Source organism: Atheta coriaria, unplaced genomic scaffold (genome assembly GCF_025399875.1).
Source record: "Atheta coriaria isolate IRGN ID8LTWV9N9 unplaced genomic scaffold, Caltech_Dcor_3.1 hic_scaffold_4_pilon, whole genome shotgun sequence".
In the NCBI taxonomy this organism is placed as follows: domain Eukaryota; kingdom Metazoa; phylum Arthropoda; class Insecta; order Coleoptera; family Staphylinidae; genus Dalotia; species Dalotia coriaria.
In genome coordinates, this window is record NW_027045446.1 from 390058 (window position 1) to 407702 (window position 17645).

At 36.4% G+C, this 17645-nt stretch overlaps 5 protein-coding genes across 5 annotated transcripts in view; all 5 read left to right on the top strand.

The window, feature by feature from the left end:
- The first annotated feature begins 11 nt into the window (after nucleotides 1-11).
- On the top strand, nucleotides 12-2432 carry LOC135790077 (mitochondrial-processing peptidase subunit alpha-like). The gene is made up of 7 exons (XM_065300119.1): nucleotides 12-153; nucleotides 230-551; nucleotides 617-1180; nucleotides 1240-1445; nucleotides 1619-1784; nucleotides 1851-1983; nucleotides 2051-2432. Exons 1-7 carry the CDS (start codon nucleotides 113-115, stop codon nucleotides 2221-2223), a joined length of 1605 nt encoding a protein of 534 aa, XP_065156191.1. The 5' UTR covers nucleotides 12-112; the 3' UTR covers nucleotides 2224-2432.
- Nucleotides 2433-2952: 520 nt separating this feature from the next.
- Nucleotides 2953-4418, top strand: LOC135790461 (transmembrane protein 138-like). The gene is made up of 4 exons (XM_065300670.1): nucleotides 2953-3263; nucleotides 3318-3390; nucleotides 3877-4048; nucleotides 4112-4418. Exons 1-4 carry the CDS (start codon nucleotides 3133-3135, stop codon nucleotides 4213-4215), a joined length of 480 nt encoding a protein of 159 aa, XP_065156742.1. The 5' UTR covers nucleotides 2953-3132; the 3' UTR covers nucleotides 4216-4418.
- Nucleotides 4419-5111: 693 nt separating this feature from the next.
- On the top strand, nucleotides 5112-9474 carry LOC135790723 (uncharacterized). The gene is made up of 5 exons (XM_065300989.1): nucleotides 5112-5319; nucleotides 5420-5690; nucleotides 5774-6273; nucleotides 6338-9142; nucleotides 9207-9474. Exons 1-4 carry the CDS (start codon nucleotides 5277-5279, stop codon nucleotides 8932-8934), a joined length of 3411 nt encoding a protein of 1136 aa, XP_065157061.1. The 5' UTR covers nucleotides 5112-5276; the 3' UTR covers nucleotides 8935-9142; nucleotides 9207-9474.
- Nucleotides 9475-9902: 428 nt separating this feature from the next.
- Nucleotides 9903-14556, top strand: LOC135790242 (uncharacterized). Its single transcript, XM_065300354.1, has 9 exons — nucleotides 9903-10153; nucleotides 10563-10665; nucleotides 11250-11730; nucleotides 11790-11989; nucleotides 12047-13017; nucleotides 13139-13750; nucleotides 13812-13951; nucleotides 14007-14213; nucleotides 14280-14556. The coding sequence occupies exons 1-9, from the start codon at nucleotides 10108-10110 to the stop codon at nucleotides 14337-14339; spliced, it is 2820 nt and encodes a 939-aa protein (XP_065156426.1). The 5' UTR covers nucleotides 9903-10107; the 3' UTR covers nucleotides 14340-14556.
- Nucleotides 14557-17295: 2739 nt separating this feature from the next.
- LOC135790538 (coiled-coil domain-containing protein 158-like) overlaps nucleotides 17296-17645 on the top strand; it is a 36722-nt gene continuing 36372 nt past the window's right edge. The window contains exon 1 of the mRNA XM_065300771.1: nucleotides 17296-17401. Coding sequence (XP_065156843.1) covers nucleotides 17369-17401 — 33 coding nt within the window. The 5' untranslated portion in view covers nucleotides 17296-17368. The remainder of the gene's footprint in view (nucleotides 17402-17645) is intronic.

Sequence of the window (17645 nt, forward strand, 5' to 3'; positions counted from 1 at the left end):
TGAAACAAAAAGAAAAACATGGTTACCGCTGTTGATTAGGATTTAGTACTGTCAAAATTATAATTTAGTTCTCTTTAAAATTGTAATAACAAACCAAAGAATTTAGTAAACAATGCTTCGATTGTGCCACCAAGGTACGCCGCGAACCGCAAGGCAAGTAAATCTCACCAATTAAACCCCAAAACCCCTACAAAAATCAATTTTAAACTCACTCCTAGTGAATTTCTAGGTTATGCCACTACATTTCTTCGAGACTCTTCTCGGAGACAGCCTCCACGGAAACGGACAGCGACTTGTCCTTCCGTGGACGCGTCACAGACATGCCTCCGATGAACCAACCAGTTCCTGGACTACCAGAACCCGTCTATTCCGACTACAAAGAGTCCTCACAAAAGACACAAATCACCACACTAGCAAATGGCCTGCGTATTGCATCAGAGAATCGTTTTGGTGAATTCTGCACTGTTGGGGTTGTGATAGACTCTGGATCACGGTATGAAGTTGCATATCCAAGTGGAATATCACATTTTCTTGAAAAGTTAGCGTTTCATGTAAGTAAAACAAGATTTCTTCTACAAAAAAACAAAAATAACTGATGTTTTGCTTAAAATTTTAGTCTACGAGTAAATATCCAGACAAAGATGCAATGATGAACAATCTCGAACAACATGGTGGTATCTGTGACAGTCAAGCATCCAGAGATACAATGATCTACGCGGCGTCCGCATACAACACCGGTTTGAACGACGTGATGAAACTCCTCGGCGAAGTTGTCCTACGTCCGAGAATCACTCAAGAAGAACTTGAATATGCCAAACAAGCGATATATTTTGAATTGGAAACATTGGCAATGCGTCCGGAACAAGAAACACTGCTCATGGATATGATCCATGCAGCTGCTTACAGAGACAACACACTGGGTCTTCCGAAACTATGCCCATCGAATAATATTAATAAAATTGACAGACCGATGATATTCAATTATTTGCGACAACATATTGTACCGAAGCGCATGGTTATTGCTGGTGTTGGTGTGGATCACCAACGATTGGTGGATTCAGCGCAGAAATTCTTTGTTGATGAGAAATCCGTTTGGGAAGCGAAACCAGCGCTGTATCAACCGCACAAGTCGGTTAATATTGATGAAAGTGTTTCACAGTATACAGGGGGATTAGTACAAGTAATTATTTTTAGTTTTTGTTTAGTTTTAAAGTAAAATGTTGATTTTTGATGTTTTAGGAAGAATGTGAAATTCCGCAGTTTGCTTCCGCGGGCCTACCTGTTTTGTGCCATGTGATGATTGGTCTGGAGGGTTGTTCGCATCAGGATGATGATTTCATTGCCATGTGTGTGTTGAACATGATGATGGGCGGTGGCGGGTCGTTTAGTGCTGGCGGGCCTGGAAAAGGGATGTATACTAGGTTATACACAAACGTACTTAACAAGTAAGGTTATATTTTATGTTTGTTACTCTTTCACGTCAAAACTATTCGATAGAATATTCTAAAACTTTGTAATATTATAGTTTATATATTAGAATAGAACATAGGCTACTTTTTATTGCTTTAAAAATTATTTAAAACGTGAAAATGGTGAAAATTTGATTTTTTTGTTGTAGATATCATTGGATGTATAGTGCAACAGCATACAATCACGCCTACGCAGATTCTGGACTGTTTTGTATTCATGCAAGTGCACCACCCGCGCAATTACGTGATATGGTTGAAGTAATTGTCAAAGAAATGGTTTTTATGACTAATAATATCACAGAAACTGAATTACGGGTAAAATATTTTAAATTTTCTATAATTTTCCGATATTTATTTCTATTTCTATTTATTTCTCCTCAGAGAGCTAAAACACAACTTCAATCAATGTTGTTAATGAATCTGGAATCACGGCCGGTTGTTTTCGAGGATATTGCGCGACAAGTTTTGGCAACCGGACATCGAAAACGGCCGAGTTATTATATCGAAGCAATAGGTACGTAAAAATTTAATTTTTATCTATGAAAATTTAATTTTCTTGTGTTTTTGCATTGTTTTTATAGAAAAAATCACGCGTGATAATATAATAGCCGTGGCACGACGTTTACTCAGTTCACAACCGTCGGTGGCAGCCCGAGGAGATTTGCGCCACATGCCATCACTGGAGGTGATACAGGCGGCTTTCCTAAACTCGGAGGGTAAGATGCCTGCGCGGAAACTCTCCCTGTTTAGATAACTAGTCAACCACTAGAATCTGATGAGAATATTGATTTTTTATAAAGAATTTATTGCAATAAATACCTGACGTGTTGCGATAATATGAAAAATGACAATTGTATGTTTATAGATAAATGTATTCTATATTGAAGTTTTGCAGATAAGTGAAGAGTATGATATTTAAGTGATGCTAAGTCTATTTTATCAATAAAATAGTCGAAATCTTAACGTATTTGAAGTTTTTTTGTAGTTTTTATGATTTTTCTAAGAAATAAAGTGAAAAACATGAAATTTTCGCTGTTTTTGATCATATTTCTGCAGAATTAAGCATTTTTAAGTTGTGTTAAAGTTATTTATCAATAAAATGGTCGCAATTTTGCAGTGTTTCAAGTTTTTATGATTTTTTCAAAGAAATAAACTCAAAAATATCAAAAATTTGCTGTTTTTGGCAATATTTGGCAACAATTTAGCATTTTTCTCAATAAAACTGTCAAAATCTTAGAATTTTAAAACTTTTTATGCATTTTTAATGAATAACAATCAAAATCATCCAAAAACACTGTTTTTCTCGATATTTCTGCATCAAAACAAATTTTTCGTAATAAATTCAAAATTTTCTAATTAAAAACCAACCCTATCTTTAATCCTATGTATATGCATCGTGTGCTCTCGTTACAAACTCGTCCCTACTCGTTTCTCGCCCCCACAATACCGAAAATTCAATAATTCGCTTGCGCAGCCAGCGCGAGCATTTCCCAACAACAAGTGGACGAATTTCCCTCGCCGAACAGTGCTGAACTAAATGTCAGAGTGTCACAATCAATAGAAATTTACGACAACATCATAGGGAGTATATAACAATGTCAAATAATTCGCATTTCGCATCGAAAATGAGCTAGTAGTGTACACTGCGTACATCAGTGAAATTATGAAGATAAGCCTGCAGAAGTTCCGCGTGATATTCACGATACAAACACTGCTCTTCTGCCTGGACATCGCACTCAATACATTCTCGCTGTGTTACAAACGTCAGCATGCGATTATACTCATATTATTTATGTGAGTTTATTGATAAATTAATCATTTACGGTGTTATCATGCATTTCTTTGTAGTGCTCAAGATTTAAGTCTTATCTTTGCGTTGGCGTTGCTGTTACTGACGTTTTTCTCGACGTATGTGTTTCAAGTAAGTGAAAATAATTGATAGTTATTAATTAATTGGTAAAATGTATGTTTGAACACGTATAACTTCTAAAATATTGGAGAAATTGAATAATTCTTTTGTTATTGTGTTTGTTATTGTCAAGACAAGGTTTTTATCATATTTGTGCATATTTTTAGGCATATCAGGTAAGTAGTTTTGATAAAAATTAAGAAAAACTTTGAAATTTTCATTTTTTTAAAGAGAAAAACGTTTAAAACTTAATTTTTTATTTAAAAAAGGTTGAAAATCTTATTTTTTATAAGAAAAATGTTGAATACTTAATTTTCTATGAGAAAATTGTTGAAAACTTCATTTTTTTATGAGGAAAACATAGAAAACTTAACTTTTTTATGAAAAATACTCAAAAATAATTGATTTTTTACGTTATTTTAATATTTTATGATAAATTCGTACTTTTAAAACTATTTGTTATCATAAAACTAATAAAAAATGCTTTTTTTGTTTCAGGCTGGTTTAATTGAATTGCTTTATGATCGTTTCCGTGTAGCAATTTGTATCTGCGTGCTTTACTTCATACTCACGACAATACAATACATTTGGTTGCTGATTGTGCAATCACAAGAAGACGTGCGCATTTGGTCGGTTGGATTCACGATTATGTTTGTCATTCATCGATTAGGTAATATAGCATAACATAAAATTATATATTTACTAATTTTAATCGAAATAATATTCATTTTAGCGTCGCCATTTTATTATTACTCTTACAAAAGGGCTGCGATGAGGATATGCGATCCACGGTATTACGACGATAGTATTTGGGAGCAAAACGTAGCGATTAAGTAATGATAATAACAATTTAGACTTGGAAATGATTATTTTTTTCGTTGGTTTGTGTTTTTATTAGATGAAAAGAGTTTAAAAATGGCTTGGAAAGTACAGAAATACATATAAAACGAATATTATTACGTATTGTACATAAAACATATTAATATATCTTTAAGACTGATGTGTTTAACTCATTAAAAAGAATATATATATAAAATTTACATGGTTTTAATGTTTTTTAACCGAAATTTTGTCGAAATTATCAAAAATTAGTAAAAATATCCCGAAATCCTTTGTAAAAATTATATTTTTCCAAAAAGTCATCAAATATTTGCTATTTTTCATTAAATTTATACAATTAAACACAAATAAAAATATTTAAGTGATGCCAAGACTATTTTATCAATAAAACAGACGAAATCTTTAAAAATTCGAAGTTTTCTAGTAAAATTTACGTATTTTTGTAATTAATAAAGTGAAAAGAACGAAATATTGAAATCAACGTATTCATAACTTGAAAATTGAGAAAATTTGTGTCTTTTGTTAAAGAAACGATGAAAAAAGTGTTTTACACCGTTTTTTGGGTTTAATTTGATTCAAATCTTCAAGAAACACGCAAAAATATCCCAAATTCTTTCGTATAAATCATATTTAACTAAAATTTAACGGTTTAAGCAACTAACGGTTTTCTTGCATTCGTTAAAGTCGTTATTCAGTCATCCCCCATTTATAATCAACACCTGCTCTTGTCTAACCGTCTTTTCTTCGCCTAGACAAGAAGAACCACGCCATTCTCAATCCTCACGCATTTAAGCACAAAAACCACACGAAACTAACCGTAAACAGCAAGTTGCTAGTTCCCTCTTTGGTACAAGTCCGAAATGAAATCCAAGTGGCCTAACCAACTGAAAATACACTAACTAACCTATCTTCTCTTCAGCTCAATCTGCTATCAACGGTTTTCTAATGGGATTGTTTGGTGCGCGATGGAAATTATCAAAAGGTGAAAACAAACGAATTCAAGTGCTGCAGATTTAGTATTTTGAAACAAAGCCCAACAAAGTGCAATCACCAACAAAATGGAAGACATATCGCAGCAGCAGATCGCGCGTCTTGTTCTAGGTAAATGCATAAATATTCTAAGGGTTGTCCAATGTTATCCAAAGGGTGGATTGGCGGGAAGAAATTTTTTGTTAATAAATTTCCTAATATATTTTCATAGGATACTTAAAGAAAGAAAACCAGAAACTAGCCTACAATATCTTCTATAAACAATGCCCACATTTTGAGAAATACAGACAGAAGAGACAGAAAATCTCCACGAGATACTATGGAATGGGATTGGAAGACATCCTGCAACAATACAGTGAAATCTACACCATTGTTCAACCGCGCCTGGAGGACACTGAATATTTTGAAAACAAATCATTTCATTATCAAGAACTACCTCAACAACTCCTCTATCTACTCAATCATGTCTCACATGGTAAAAAGTAAAAGCATCACAAGTTCAATTAGTCCTGTACCATCAGAAAATGAAGCAAATACTTCCATAGACTTCAGTTCTACTTTAGAGCGTCACTGCAACACCACTCAAAACATTACCTGGCAATGCAATACAAGTAGATGAAACAGAAACAGAACAAAGTAGTTCTGGAGATAATGAAAACCCACCCATTCAGGAGGTTGTTGAGGTTTTCAAGGAGACTTTACTTGCTAGGGAGGAATTACAAGAGAAAATCGCGCATACAATCAATGAAGTACGATGCCCAGAAGTGAAGGAATCTGTTATTTCAAGGGAAGTTGAGTCTGCGATTGCAGAAGTATCAGAAACACAGAGGGAACCAGCATTTGAAAGTCTTCTACAGGAAATTCTGGGTGCGAGTTTCACGGAGAAGGAAAAACCACCAGAAGCACCAACATCCACAACAAATATAACCAATAAAGATATTATCATCATCGATGGGAATGGATGTGTTAATAACACTGCCTGTTCATCGGTTGTGTATAATTTAACTGAACAGGATATATTATCGATGCCTGTTTATGTTTGTAATGAAAAACACGATGAAAGAGGTACGTAAATGTTTAAAAACATAAAAATTTAAAGATTTTGAATGTTAAATGTTTATTTTTTTAGTTATGGTGGAGCAAGGTGTGCAAGTACCTGAAGAACGCATCAAAATGCTTCCTGTTCAAAACAGAACCGAAACTATTGCGGATTTTATCACTTTATACAAATGTGATGATCAACAAGAAGAAACTTTTACATTAATCCAAGCAGAAAATCAACAATTGTTACAAATTGAACAGGCTACAGAGGTTGTGAATATTGAAACAGTGATTGATACGAAAACACCGGATCAGACACAGATTACCAAGTTGCCAGCGCCTGCACAGACGCCGAAAAGTGGTGGTAGGTCACATATACGTGCGCTTGACTTTAAATTTCAAACGCCTGCGAAAGAAGTGCTGAAAATCAAGCAAGCTTCAAGTTCACCGACGAAAACTTATACTAATTCAAGTAAACAGAAACCATCAAAGTCCCTGTTTACGAATGATGAAAATTCAGCGGGTAAAGGTAAAAAATCACAAAGTAAAGCAAAAGATAAACCAAAAGAACCATGGGATATGAAATTCCGAGCTGGTTTGAACATGGACAAGTCCCCGGATGAAAATATTGATGTCACGAATAAAACTAAACCGGAAAAAGCAACAAAAGCAAAGTCCACAGTGAAGAAAAAGACTCCACAGCGAAAAACTCCGAAATCCAAGATAAAAACACTCAATGCAAGTCCGAAAAATACTAACAAAGCAGAAAAAACCAATGAAACCACTCCAGTATCACTAAAAAACCAGAAAACTAAACAAATCATCGACGTAACAAAAGTAGAGAATGTCAATTTGATAAATATAAATAAACCGCCGAGATTCAACCGGAAATGCAATACGGATACAAAAAAAGAAGTCAAGTTATCAATACCAAAAGAAACCGAAACAAAACAGGATATTATCATTGATTCAGATAAACTGGTTTTATCTCCATCGAAATTAAACGGAAGCAAACGCTCTCTCGACTTGGAAGTTGTACTGAAACAGGAAGTATTGAATACCACAACACCTGAGGTGAATAAACTGGAACCTATGGTCGTACCATGCATACTACCATCATCATCAACGGTCAGGAACATCACACCGTTGTTAGAAACACCCGCGAAAGACTATCCGAAAACACCCTGTGTTTACAACCCGGCGGAAACAGTCGAGACGCCATTAACACGAGTTTTCAACGAACAAATCGCAGGAATGGATATCGCCAGCATCCAAACACCGAAATTAATACTAACGCCAAGTTTTGCAATCACTCCGTTTATTGATGGAAATGGGTCGCCATCTTATAATCGCCCAACGGATTATTCCACATCTTCGTCGTATTATCAACCGTCAGACACCGAAGCGAATAAATCTTTGGAAAAATTGATTCAGGAGTGCAACAGGTTGGAAACTGTGAATGTTATCGGCAGGAAAAATTTAAATCTTATGAAGGATAAGGATAAAAGTACTTCTGATGAGTCTAGTAATACCAGTACAAGCAGTAGTAGTTCTTCGTCTTCTTCTGATGACTCGGAATCGGATCTTGATGAGCCAACAAATGCGACTGTTGTGGAAAAACAGCCTTCCAGGTATCCGTTGAGGTCCAGGTCGTTGAATACCAGTGATGAGGTGAAAAATAAAGATATAAATGATATCGTGAGTTCCGTTGAGTTTATCCCGGTGTTAAATGATAAACCATCCAAGTTGGATGATAATAAAACTAAGATTTTAAGCGATTTGGACCGGAAACGTATGAGGGTTCTGGAAGGTATTAAAAATGATGGTGGGGAGAAAGGGAGGAAGGTTGCAGCTAAGAAAAAGAAACCGGCGACCACAGCGAGGGTTTTAAGGTCCAATACAGTGAAATTGAAAGAAGAAGACTTGTTGATGACGTCTTCTGATGAGGAACTTGTGATTAGACCATTTGAGATCGTCGAGACTGAGTTGTTATGTCCTAATTCAAATACAGAACCGGAGAAAACAGAATCTGTTAAAAATAATGCAGAACCGGAAAAATTGGAATCTGTTAAAGATAATGCAGTTAATAGTCCGGTACATGATGAGATTTTAGTGGTTGAGGATCCCAAGACTGCGAAAAAGAAGAAGTTGGTGCCTGTGTTGGAGAAATTGACCAAACTAGCGATGAAACGTAAAGTTGAACCGGTAAAAACCACCAAAACACCGAAGAAAAAGGTTGAGAAGCCACCAAGTGAGCCAAAACCAGAGATAAATATCAAACCCGATGAAAATGTGAAGGTTTTAAAAGGTTCTACCGGTGAAGATGCGAAGAATTTGATTGCTGGGTTGAAAGAACGAGGAATCAACCTAAAAGAACGTGAAACTATCGAAAAACAAGAAGAAGAAGAAGCAACTAAAGTTGCAAGTAAAGTTGAGTATGAAACAAGTGTTTTTATCCCGAAGAAAGAAAATATTGGGAGATGTGTGACTACGATTAACACACCCGAAGAAGATTTGATTTTTTTTGATATACGCGTGTTTTCCGACCCGATTTTCTTCGATGGATCAAATGTACAAAGTAATGCTGCTGGAATTCGTGATGCAAAGGATGATAACCTCCGGTTGACCAAGGCGTATTGCATGACGACCTACGATGATGCAACTGATGCTGAAATAGAAAAGTGATGCATGTGTCGCCGTTCGAGTGTCTGTTTGATTACCATCAGACTCCGTCGAGGAAACCCAAGGTGAATAAGAGTAAGGTAAAAGTGCTGAATCATGTTGTGATTGAAGCAAAGCAGAAATCATCACTGGCATCATCATCATCGTCATCTTCGGTGTTGGTGAAGAAAGAACAGGAGAGTTCAAACATCGGCGGCCATTTTGCTAACGGGTGAGTGTGCGCATTAGCTATATAACCTAACTTTTCATGTATTTATTGTGTGGGTATTGTTTAGAGACAAGAAACGAAAAGCTGATGATAAAGAAGTCGTGGATGTCTCGGATGCGAGTAAGAAGATGAAAATTGATCACGAATTATTGCAGAATGTGGATGTGAACGATTTCCTGCAGCACATGATGTATGATGCGTGAGATGAACGCGCGAGTATGTACTAAGTGTTAAATTGTACAAAGTAACGTGAATATTATATGATTTAAAGCGTACGTGTTTATGAAAAGATAGATATTTATTCTTCTTTTAATATAAGAATTTTTTATACTTGGCGCATTTGTTTTGCTTTGAAACCGTTTGTCCGCCATGTTAGTTTTACATGACGCTATATTTCCCTGATTAGTTTTAAACCGCTACCGAAACATATACCTAATCAAATTGACCGAAACAATCGCAGTGCTGCATCGCACAATGCGCAAATTTATACGAATTCCGTTTTAAATATAACTTACAACTATAACTCCACGCGGTTTACACGACTGCAAAATGTTCACAACTAATCACGACGCTTGTTTTTACTCAACTGAGCAAGCTTACACCGGTACAGCGCTAGTGTCGCATCCTGTTTGAAAAAATATATAGGCAACCCAATATACACTTTTCCTGCAGTATTAGTACTGTACTGTCACCCAATACACATGTTTAATACTCTCGCCCCACTACAGGACTTCGATTCACTGCGATCAACCTTCGAGCGTCCGGCTGCGGCGCGGTCAGTCGAATCTAAACAAAACATTCTCTCTGTTTGCTCGCAACACCCGCATTCGATCGCAGCAAATCGTCACATTCTGACGTGTTTGTGTCTGACCCGTGCATGTCATATCAATATACGAGTGATAATTTCTTTTCACATCACGTCCGAAGATTATAAGTGCGTCCGAACGTTCTTTGTTTCCTTCAACAACATGCTGAAGACGTTTTTCGTCTTCTGCGTCGCAGCATTCGTCTGCGGTAAGTGCAAACACATCACAAGCATAACAAATTACATCATTTTGCACTGGAGAAATTGATTGATCAACGTGCGCAGGATTTGAACAAAAATTGTTGTTTTGTTCGGTTTGTTGCCTGAAAACCTGCATGTTCATCACATGCATGTTTATAATTAACTTACACATTGTCCCGAATGTATTTTAAGCATTTAAAGCATGAAACTGTGTTAATCCCATGCGGAGAATTGAAAAATTTAATGTTTCCAGCAGGATTCGATTTACAATCGCATGAATCACGCACACAGCGCGCACAATCATTAAATTATTTACTTTATAAGTTAATTTGTCTTTGCATTAGTCATGTAGAGTCATATTAGTCGTTCAACTCGCAAATGTCGCCTTCAGAGTAAATAATTATTGTATTTTTGCAGTCGTAGCACTACCGCCTGAACCATATGCATCTCAACGGCATGTTTCACTTCTTGGCAGCAAGGAATGTACTTGGGGGCCGTCGTATTGGTGCTCCAATTTAACGTAAGTTGATATAAACATATTTACGTTGTCGAAATAAATAAATTCGGTTTTAATTGCGCGCGGTCAATTTCGCGACCTTTGCTTGGTTTCACTGATAACAAGCGTGATAAATATGTGATGATTCTTTGTTTTCACATGATACCATTGACAGTATTTCTATTAAGACCTTGAATGGCTTATAGTTTCCTTATGCGTCAATATATTGTCATTTTATTGACAGGTTTTGTGTTTTTGTTAAAATGTTGTTGAATTTTTATTATTTCAAGATATTTCTTTAGATCATCTTGTAGTCCTTGACTAGATCAACATTTTTATAAAATAATCAACTCTCTATCTTCTTTAGTTTAAAAGATATCCTAAAAATAAACTTTGTTTCCATTAAAATGTTGCTGTGCGCCAATATACTGTCATTTTATCGACAATTTTTATGTTTTTCGTTAAAATCTTGGCAAATATCAACAATTTCAATATATTTATTTAGTTTATCTTATAGTTTTTCACCAGATAAACATTTTAGTACAACAATCAACTTTTATCTCTCTTATTTCCAAAGTTATCCTAAAAATAAACTTTTATCATTAAAGTGCTGCTGCTGGTTGTCACGCAACGAAACACTGCATCCAAACCGTATGGCAACACAAAACTTACCCTGAAGATGGAGATTCAATCTGTCAAACCTGTCTTGACATGGTTAAACAAGCCCGAGACCAACTCGAAAGCAACGAAACGCAGGAAGAAATCAAAGAAGTGTTTGAAGGTTCCTGCAACCTGATCCCAATCAAAGTCGTCTCGAAAGAATGCTGCAAACTAGCAGACGACTTCATTCCTGATTTGATTGACACCTTAGCTTCTGAGATGAATCCACAGACTGTGTGCTCGGTTGCAGGCTTGTGCAATAATCTGAAATATGACAAATTGCTTGAAAGCAGCTCACAAGAGCTTGTCACCAAGCAAAAAACTGACTCAGAAGTTGATACCTGCACTGGTTGTCATCATGTGATGGATATCATGGAGAAGAAGTTCACTGATATGAGTAGAGATGAATTTTTACAAAGATTATTACAGGTATAACCTAAAACACATGTTTAACCTAAAAATAACTTGAAATAACTTTGAATTATTAGATTTGTGCAAGAACTGGAACATTCTCAGATGGATGCAGTAATATTGTCATTACTTACTTCAACGAAATCTACAGCCATTTACAGAAAGAATTCAAAACTGATAAGATTTGTCTGCTTTCGGGTGAGTGTAGTATTAATTTCCACAAGCATCCAGAGATTGAAGTGACATCTATGGGCAATGTTGGCGTTGTTTCTATTGGGTAAGTCTTGCAAACAATCATTAATAACTTATTTATAATATTTACATGTGAATTTAGTGATGATCCGGCTTGTAAACTGTGCAAACAGCTTGTCAATCATTTACGCGACCTTCTGATTGCTGACACAACCGAAAACGAGTTCCAAAAAGTCCTGCAAGGCTTGTGCAAGCAAACTGGTAACTTCAAAGATGAATGCCTCGGTATTGTCAATCAATACTACCCAACAATCTATAAATATTTGGTCGAAGAGTTAAACTCAACCGTCGTGTGTGATTTCACCAACATCTGCCCGGGTCCTGGCTTCGAACAATTCGATTCCGCACCGATTGCGCCAATGTTATCCCCGGAATCATCTGAAAAACTAAAACAATTGCAATTCGAGCATCAATCACCTGAATTAATGCAGTTGCCCATTGAGAGACTTAATAGTCCGTTCATGAACAACGTTTACAACAAAGAATTATGCACATTCTGTCAATATTTCCTCCATTATGTCCAGCAGGCGATTACAGATCCGAAAACCGAAGGTCAAATGAAGAAGATTGTCGATCAGGCGTGCGATCATCTGCCGAATTCCGTAGCTGAGACGTGTGTGGAGTTTGTGAATTCCTACGGTGAAGCATTGGTCGCCATCTTGGCCGAGGAGATTGACCCAAGCACGATTTGTCCGCTGATTCGTGTTTGTCCAAGCAGCAGTGACAATCATGACATTGAAGTGTTCATGCAAGGTACTCCGGAGGATAAACCCAACTGTCCGTTGTGTTTGTTCGCTGTAACTAAACTGGAAGAGATGGTAAAAGATCATAAAACTAAAGATTCGATCAAAGACGCGTTGAAATCTTTGTGTTCACATCTAAATGACAATTTGCGCACTGAATGTCAAGATTTTGTCGATGGTTATACCGATGAACTGGTGGAAATGCTCGTGGATGACTTCAAACCGCAGGAAATTTGTGTCTACTTGAAGATTTGCAAAGATAATCGTCCTGCATCCCCATTAGGAAGTGATATCTACGAAGGAAGCATTAGTAAGTAACTTTTACATCATTTTACATCAATAAATTGTACAAACACGCAAAATATTGTCATTATATTGTACAAACACACAAAATATTGTCATTATGTTGTACAATCATTGTTTAATTACAGATACGAATGAAATTCCTGATCAGACAGCGAATGGACGTCCAATTAGTCAACTTAAAGTAAATAATAAACCATCGTGTTCTCTGTGTGAGTTTGTCATGACACAATTGCAAGATATGTTGAAGAATAAGTCGACTGAGGATGAGATTGAGCAAGCTTTGCACAATGTGTGTAAAGTAATGCCGAAAACTCTGCGGACGGAATGTGATGGATTCGTTGACAAATACGGTGATATGGTTTTACAGCTTTTGATATCCAGTGTGGAACCGAAGGAGATTTGCACGATGATCAATCTCTGTGACAAAGTCACTTTGACAGCTCCTGCTCCTGTTCCTGTCAAAATGCAGGTGAAATCAGGACCGGTTTGTTTTATTTGTAAACAGGTTATCAACGCGTTAGAAGGAGTTATTGGCACTGTAAGCGAAGATGACATGGAGAAAACTGTCAAGACTATTTGTAGTGTGCTTCCCAAGAGCACTGAACAACAGTGTGATGGTTTTATTGAAAAGTACGGCGATATGATTTATAATTTGTTGAGGGATGGCACACGACCTGGTGAATTATGCTCGTTGTTAGTCTTGTGTGATAATAATCCAATCGTTAAAGCTATCAAAGGTAAAAATAATCGCATGTGAGGTTATGTTGTCATTATAGGTTATGTTTTCTGTCATTTTAGAAAGCGTTTATACTTGTGCTGTATGCGAGGCTACAGTTACACTCGTCGATGAGATTTTAGACAATCCTAACTTGATTCACAGTGCTGAACATGTTCTTGAGAAGGCTTGTGTTGCTCTACCTAACAAACACATCTCAAAGGTAAATTTATTTTCTTCCTTCGGTGTTGCATAACCTAACATTTTGTTTGTCACAGTGTCATTCGTTGATTGAAACCTATGGAAACAAAATTTTCCATTTTGTTGCAACCATTGGCAGTGAGAAAACATGCAAAAAAATCGGTGTTTGTGTTAAGTCAGCACACACGCTGAAGAAACGTGAATTACTGGGCAGTAATCGTTGTACTTGGGGACCTGGCTATTGGTGCCAAAGCGTCGAGAATGCCAAAGAGTGTGGCGATGGTGTAAGTCTCACAAAAGTGGCTAAAAATTTAAATTTTACTTTAAAACATCATTTTTGAATGTTATAGGCCCACACCCACTGCAAAACCAAAGTTTGGAAGGGTGAGAAGCCTGCAAATGAGATCTAAACATCATAGTAGCTCTTAATTTTAAACTTAACCTCAATATTACTCTTTTTAACCGTTAGATGTGTTTCCCCATAGCTATACTAACAGAATATTCTCAATAATGAACAAAGATTACGCAGATTAAGCAGAATACCAATGTTTTACGAGTTAATTTCGGTAGTGAATGCTGTGATTTGATAATTGACAAAATTTGAATAAATATTTAAGGTTATGAGTATTCCAGGCAGTATGAAAACAAAATTTACGTCGAAAGTTTATGGTAAAACAGCAACGGCGCGTGTAATTATAATAAATATTACGTATTTATTGTAATTAATACGTGGATTATGTGTTTTTGTGTAATTTTATTGCGATTCGCGTCCGGTCGGGCGATGAAGCGATCGCCATGGATTAGTTTGTCATTGAAACTCGCAAAGTGTAGAACGAAAACGAAAGAAAACGTTTTAGTGATTGAAAACGGTTAGATTTTGGTTATTGTTTGTTTATGAAAATGTGAAATCAACTTTCTTGAGCGTTTAATTGTGTTAATTACGTTTATGTCAGTAATTATACTGATGAATTGGGTGAAATGCTTGTGGATGACTTAAAATCGCAGGAAATTGGTGTATTTGAAAGGATAAACGTCTTGAATCACCATTAGGAGGTGATATTTAGGAAGAAGCATCAGTAAGTTCAAAATTTATCATTTTACAATGATTTTCATCAATAAATTGAACAATCACCCAAAATATTGTCAATATATTGTACAATTTGGTAAAATATTGTCAATATATTGTGCAATTTGGTAAAATATTGTCAATATATTGTACAATTTGATAAAATATTGTCAATATATTGTACAAATTGTATAAATTACGTCGGTGTCATAGCAATATACTGCGGGAACCTCGGCTGGAATGGATTATGCACAAGTAAATAATCAGCAAAGAAAATAATCGGATCCGCAGGCCGTTTCTTCACCAGTTCCGTGCAAGCATCAACAATTGTCTTGTTCATCGTCAGCGCACAATAGTCTTTGACTTTATCCAACTCATCTATGATCGGTTCAATGATAGCATTCGGGTAAAAATACCGATTTTCTTTGTTGGATTCTTTAAGATTCTCCGATCCATGTATCCAATCCGCATGAGTATCTTCCAAACCAAACAATTTACGCATACTGAGCGGATAGAACCATTCAGCGCGCAGGGAACCATCGGGCCCGATCAGATTCAGCCATCTTTTGATTACGTTCATAGCGGATATACAAATCGCAAGCACAGGCGCGTCACTTACAGATACAACAAGATGGACGAATGATGGTGATCCATAGTATTTTGAATAAATTTCCGAGACTTGTTCGGGTGTTAAATGCAACACACGCAACTAAAAACATCAAAAATTATTTTTGAGGTTAGAATATGATTTTGGTTATGTACGCCGAGAATTTGAAACCCAGATTCGAAGATAACCCGATAAATAGCTTCTTTAAATTTGACAGCATCCGGTTTGACTATTACAATGGTCCTCTGAAGTCCTGTTTCTTCACAACTCACAAAAGAACTTGTCACTGAGGATAAAGACTTATAACAAACATCAAAAGGTTCAATGAAAACTTCATATAGTCATCAATAAAGCTTCCCTCGTGACGAGACCTATCAGACATTGGTGCAGGTGGATAAAACCCTAAAAATAAAAATAGTAAAATATTGAGGTTATGTTAGGTTAAACACTACATAAATCCTTTTAAATTCCATTGCAGCAGCATCAGAAGAATAACGCATTCCCAAATCACGTTTCTGACGCTTTCCTCGTGGTTTACGAGAAGTCCATCCTTCACCATACCAACTTCGATAACTACGAGAATAATCCGTTTCTGTATCGTAACTTTGAAGATCATATACATCACTGGATAGATCATCATCGTCTTTATCTTCTCTACTCTCCCCACTGCTGGATTTCGTTGTTGATTCAGATTGATAGCTTGCATCTCTACTTTCTTCATCTTCACCTTTTTCTTCTTCTTCAACAAGATCCAATGGACACACACCACAGGTACAACATATTCTTACTCCTGGTGGACAATGGACTATCACCATGGTCTTTATCATGATACGAAGTGGATTTTGTTTTTCTTCGGGTTTTTCTTTCTTTTTGCTTTTCCTTTCACCTTTGATTCTTCTTCATACATGGGACACTCTGGGTCATGTTGTAGAGTGGGTTCTGAAGTAGTAGACGCCTGGGTTGATCCCTTGTGTGATTCTACAAGTTCCTGTATGACCTCATCACAATTCACTGGTTCTTCAGGTATTTCAGAGACATGCGCTGATGATTCACTGGTTACAGTGGTTTTGGATACGATTGGTGTGTGTTCAGGTGAAGAAACTGATGTGGGACGTGTATCTGACTTGGATAGATCATAATTCACTGATTTTTGATGTTCTGGAGTTATTTTGGCTTGAAGTACGATTATCCACTGATGGAGTCTTCAGGGATGATGTAGACTTCACAGGGACATCTGGTGCTTCATCTTCGCCCTCCATTTTGTATGAAAATCACTAAAACCATCGAATTTTTATAGGTTATCAATAGAAATGCTGTGTAAACTGGTCCGGCACTTGATTTACATCAGTACGAAACTTTGGAGTGACAATTCTAACCAAATTCAAGTGTATCGATGTCAGGTGAGTCGGCCATCTTGTTTTTATTTATAAATTCAGACATTTTGTATGTGGAATTCGCGTGTTTGTGTTTGTTGTGTGTATAGATGTCGATTTCCCCTGTAAATAATAAAAAATAACCGCGCCGGCGTTCCGTACCAAGTGTTTTGTCACACTTGGGTAGCTCGCATCGCGCGATGCGGTGTCCGACGCCATTTCGTTTCATTCGCCGGCGCGCGCGCACCGCACGCATTATGAGCAACCATATTGTGCCATTGTGTGTTTGCTGTTTTTAAAAACAAGTACGTTTGCATCCAGTGATTTATCGTGCTGTGTTTTTCTCATTGTTTGCTTGGATTTACTGCGGATTATCCATGGATTTAAACTCAGATGGCAGTTGTCTGCAACACAACCCTTAGCAAGGTAATAAATTTCAACAAATTAGTGTTTTTATCATGCGTTTGGAGCGACTTTCACATTTTTATTCTTGTTGCTTGAAACAATTGCGTGTTTTTGCAACATTTTCTATATTTTAGTATTTTTCTTGCCGTTCGTGCGTTGTGGTATTGTTGTCATTATATTAAGCAATGAACTTATTGCATGCTAAATAGAACAGAACTTCATTTCTTTTCGGTTTGGTATTTTTAGTATTTTATTATTCAAATTT

Coding starts and splice junctions, on each gene's coding strand:
- LOC135790242 (XM_065300354.1), top strand. CDS start 10,108: ATGCTGAAGACGTTTTTCGTCTTCTGCGTCGCAGCATTCGTCTGCG. Junction 13,751..13,811: donor AATCGTTAAAGCTATCAAAG/GTAAAAATAATC, acceptor CTGTCATTTTAG/AAAGCGTTTATACTTGTGCT. Junction 13,952..14,006: donor CTAACAAACACATCTCAAAG/GTAAATTTATTT, acceptor TGTTTGTCACAG/TGTCATTCGTTGATTGAAAC.
- LOC135790723 (XM_065300989.1), top strand. CDS start 5,277: ATGGAAGACATATCGCAGCAGCAGATCGCGCGTCTTGTTCTAG. Junction 5,691..5,773: donor CATGTCTCACATGGTAAAAA/GTAAAAGCATCA, acceptor TCTACTTTAGAG/CGTCACTGCAACACCACTCA. Junction 6,274..6,337: donor TGAAAAACACGATGAAAGAG/GTACGTAAATGT, acceptor TTATTTTTTTAG/TTATGGTGGAGCAAGGTGTG.
- LOC135790461 (XM_065300670.1), top strand. CDS start 3,133: ATGAAGATAAGCCTGCAGAAGTTCCGCGTGATATTCACGATACAAACA. Junction 3,391..3,876: donor TCTCGACGTATGTGTTTCAA/GTAAGTGAAAAT, acceptor TTTTTGTTTCAG/GCTGGTTTAATTGAATTGCT. Junction 4,049..4,111: donor GTTTGTCATTCATCGATTAG/GTAATATAGCAT, acceptor TATTCATTTTAG/CGTCGCCATTTTATTATTAC.
- LOC135790077 (XM_065300119.1), top strand. CDS start 113: ATGCTTCGATTGTGCCACCAAGGTACGCCGCGAACCGCAAG. Junction 1,181..1,239: donor ATACAGGGGGATTAGTACAA/GTAATTATTTTT, acceptor TTGATGTTTTAG/GAAGAATGTGAAATTCCGCA. Junction 1,446..1,618: donor TACACAAACGTACTTAACAA/GTAAGGTTATAT, acceptor TTTTTGTTGTAG/ATATCATTGGATGTATAGTG.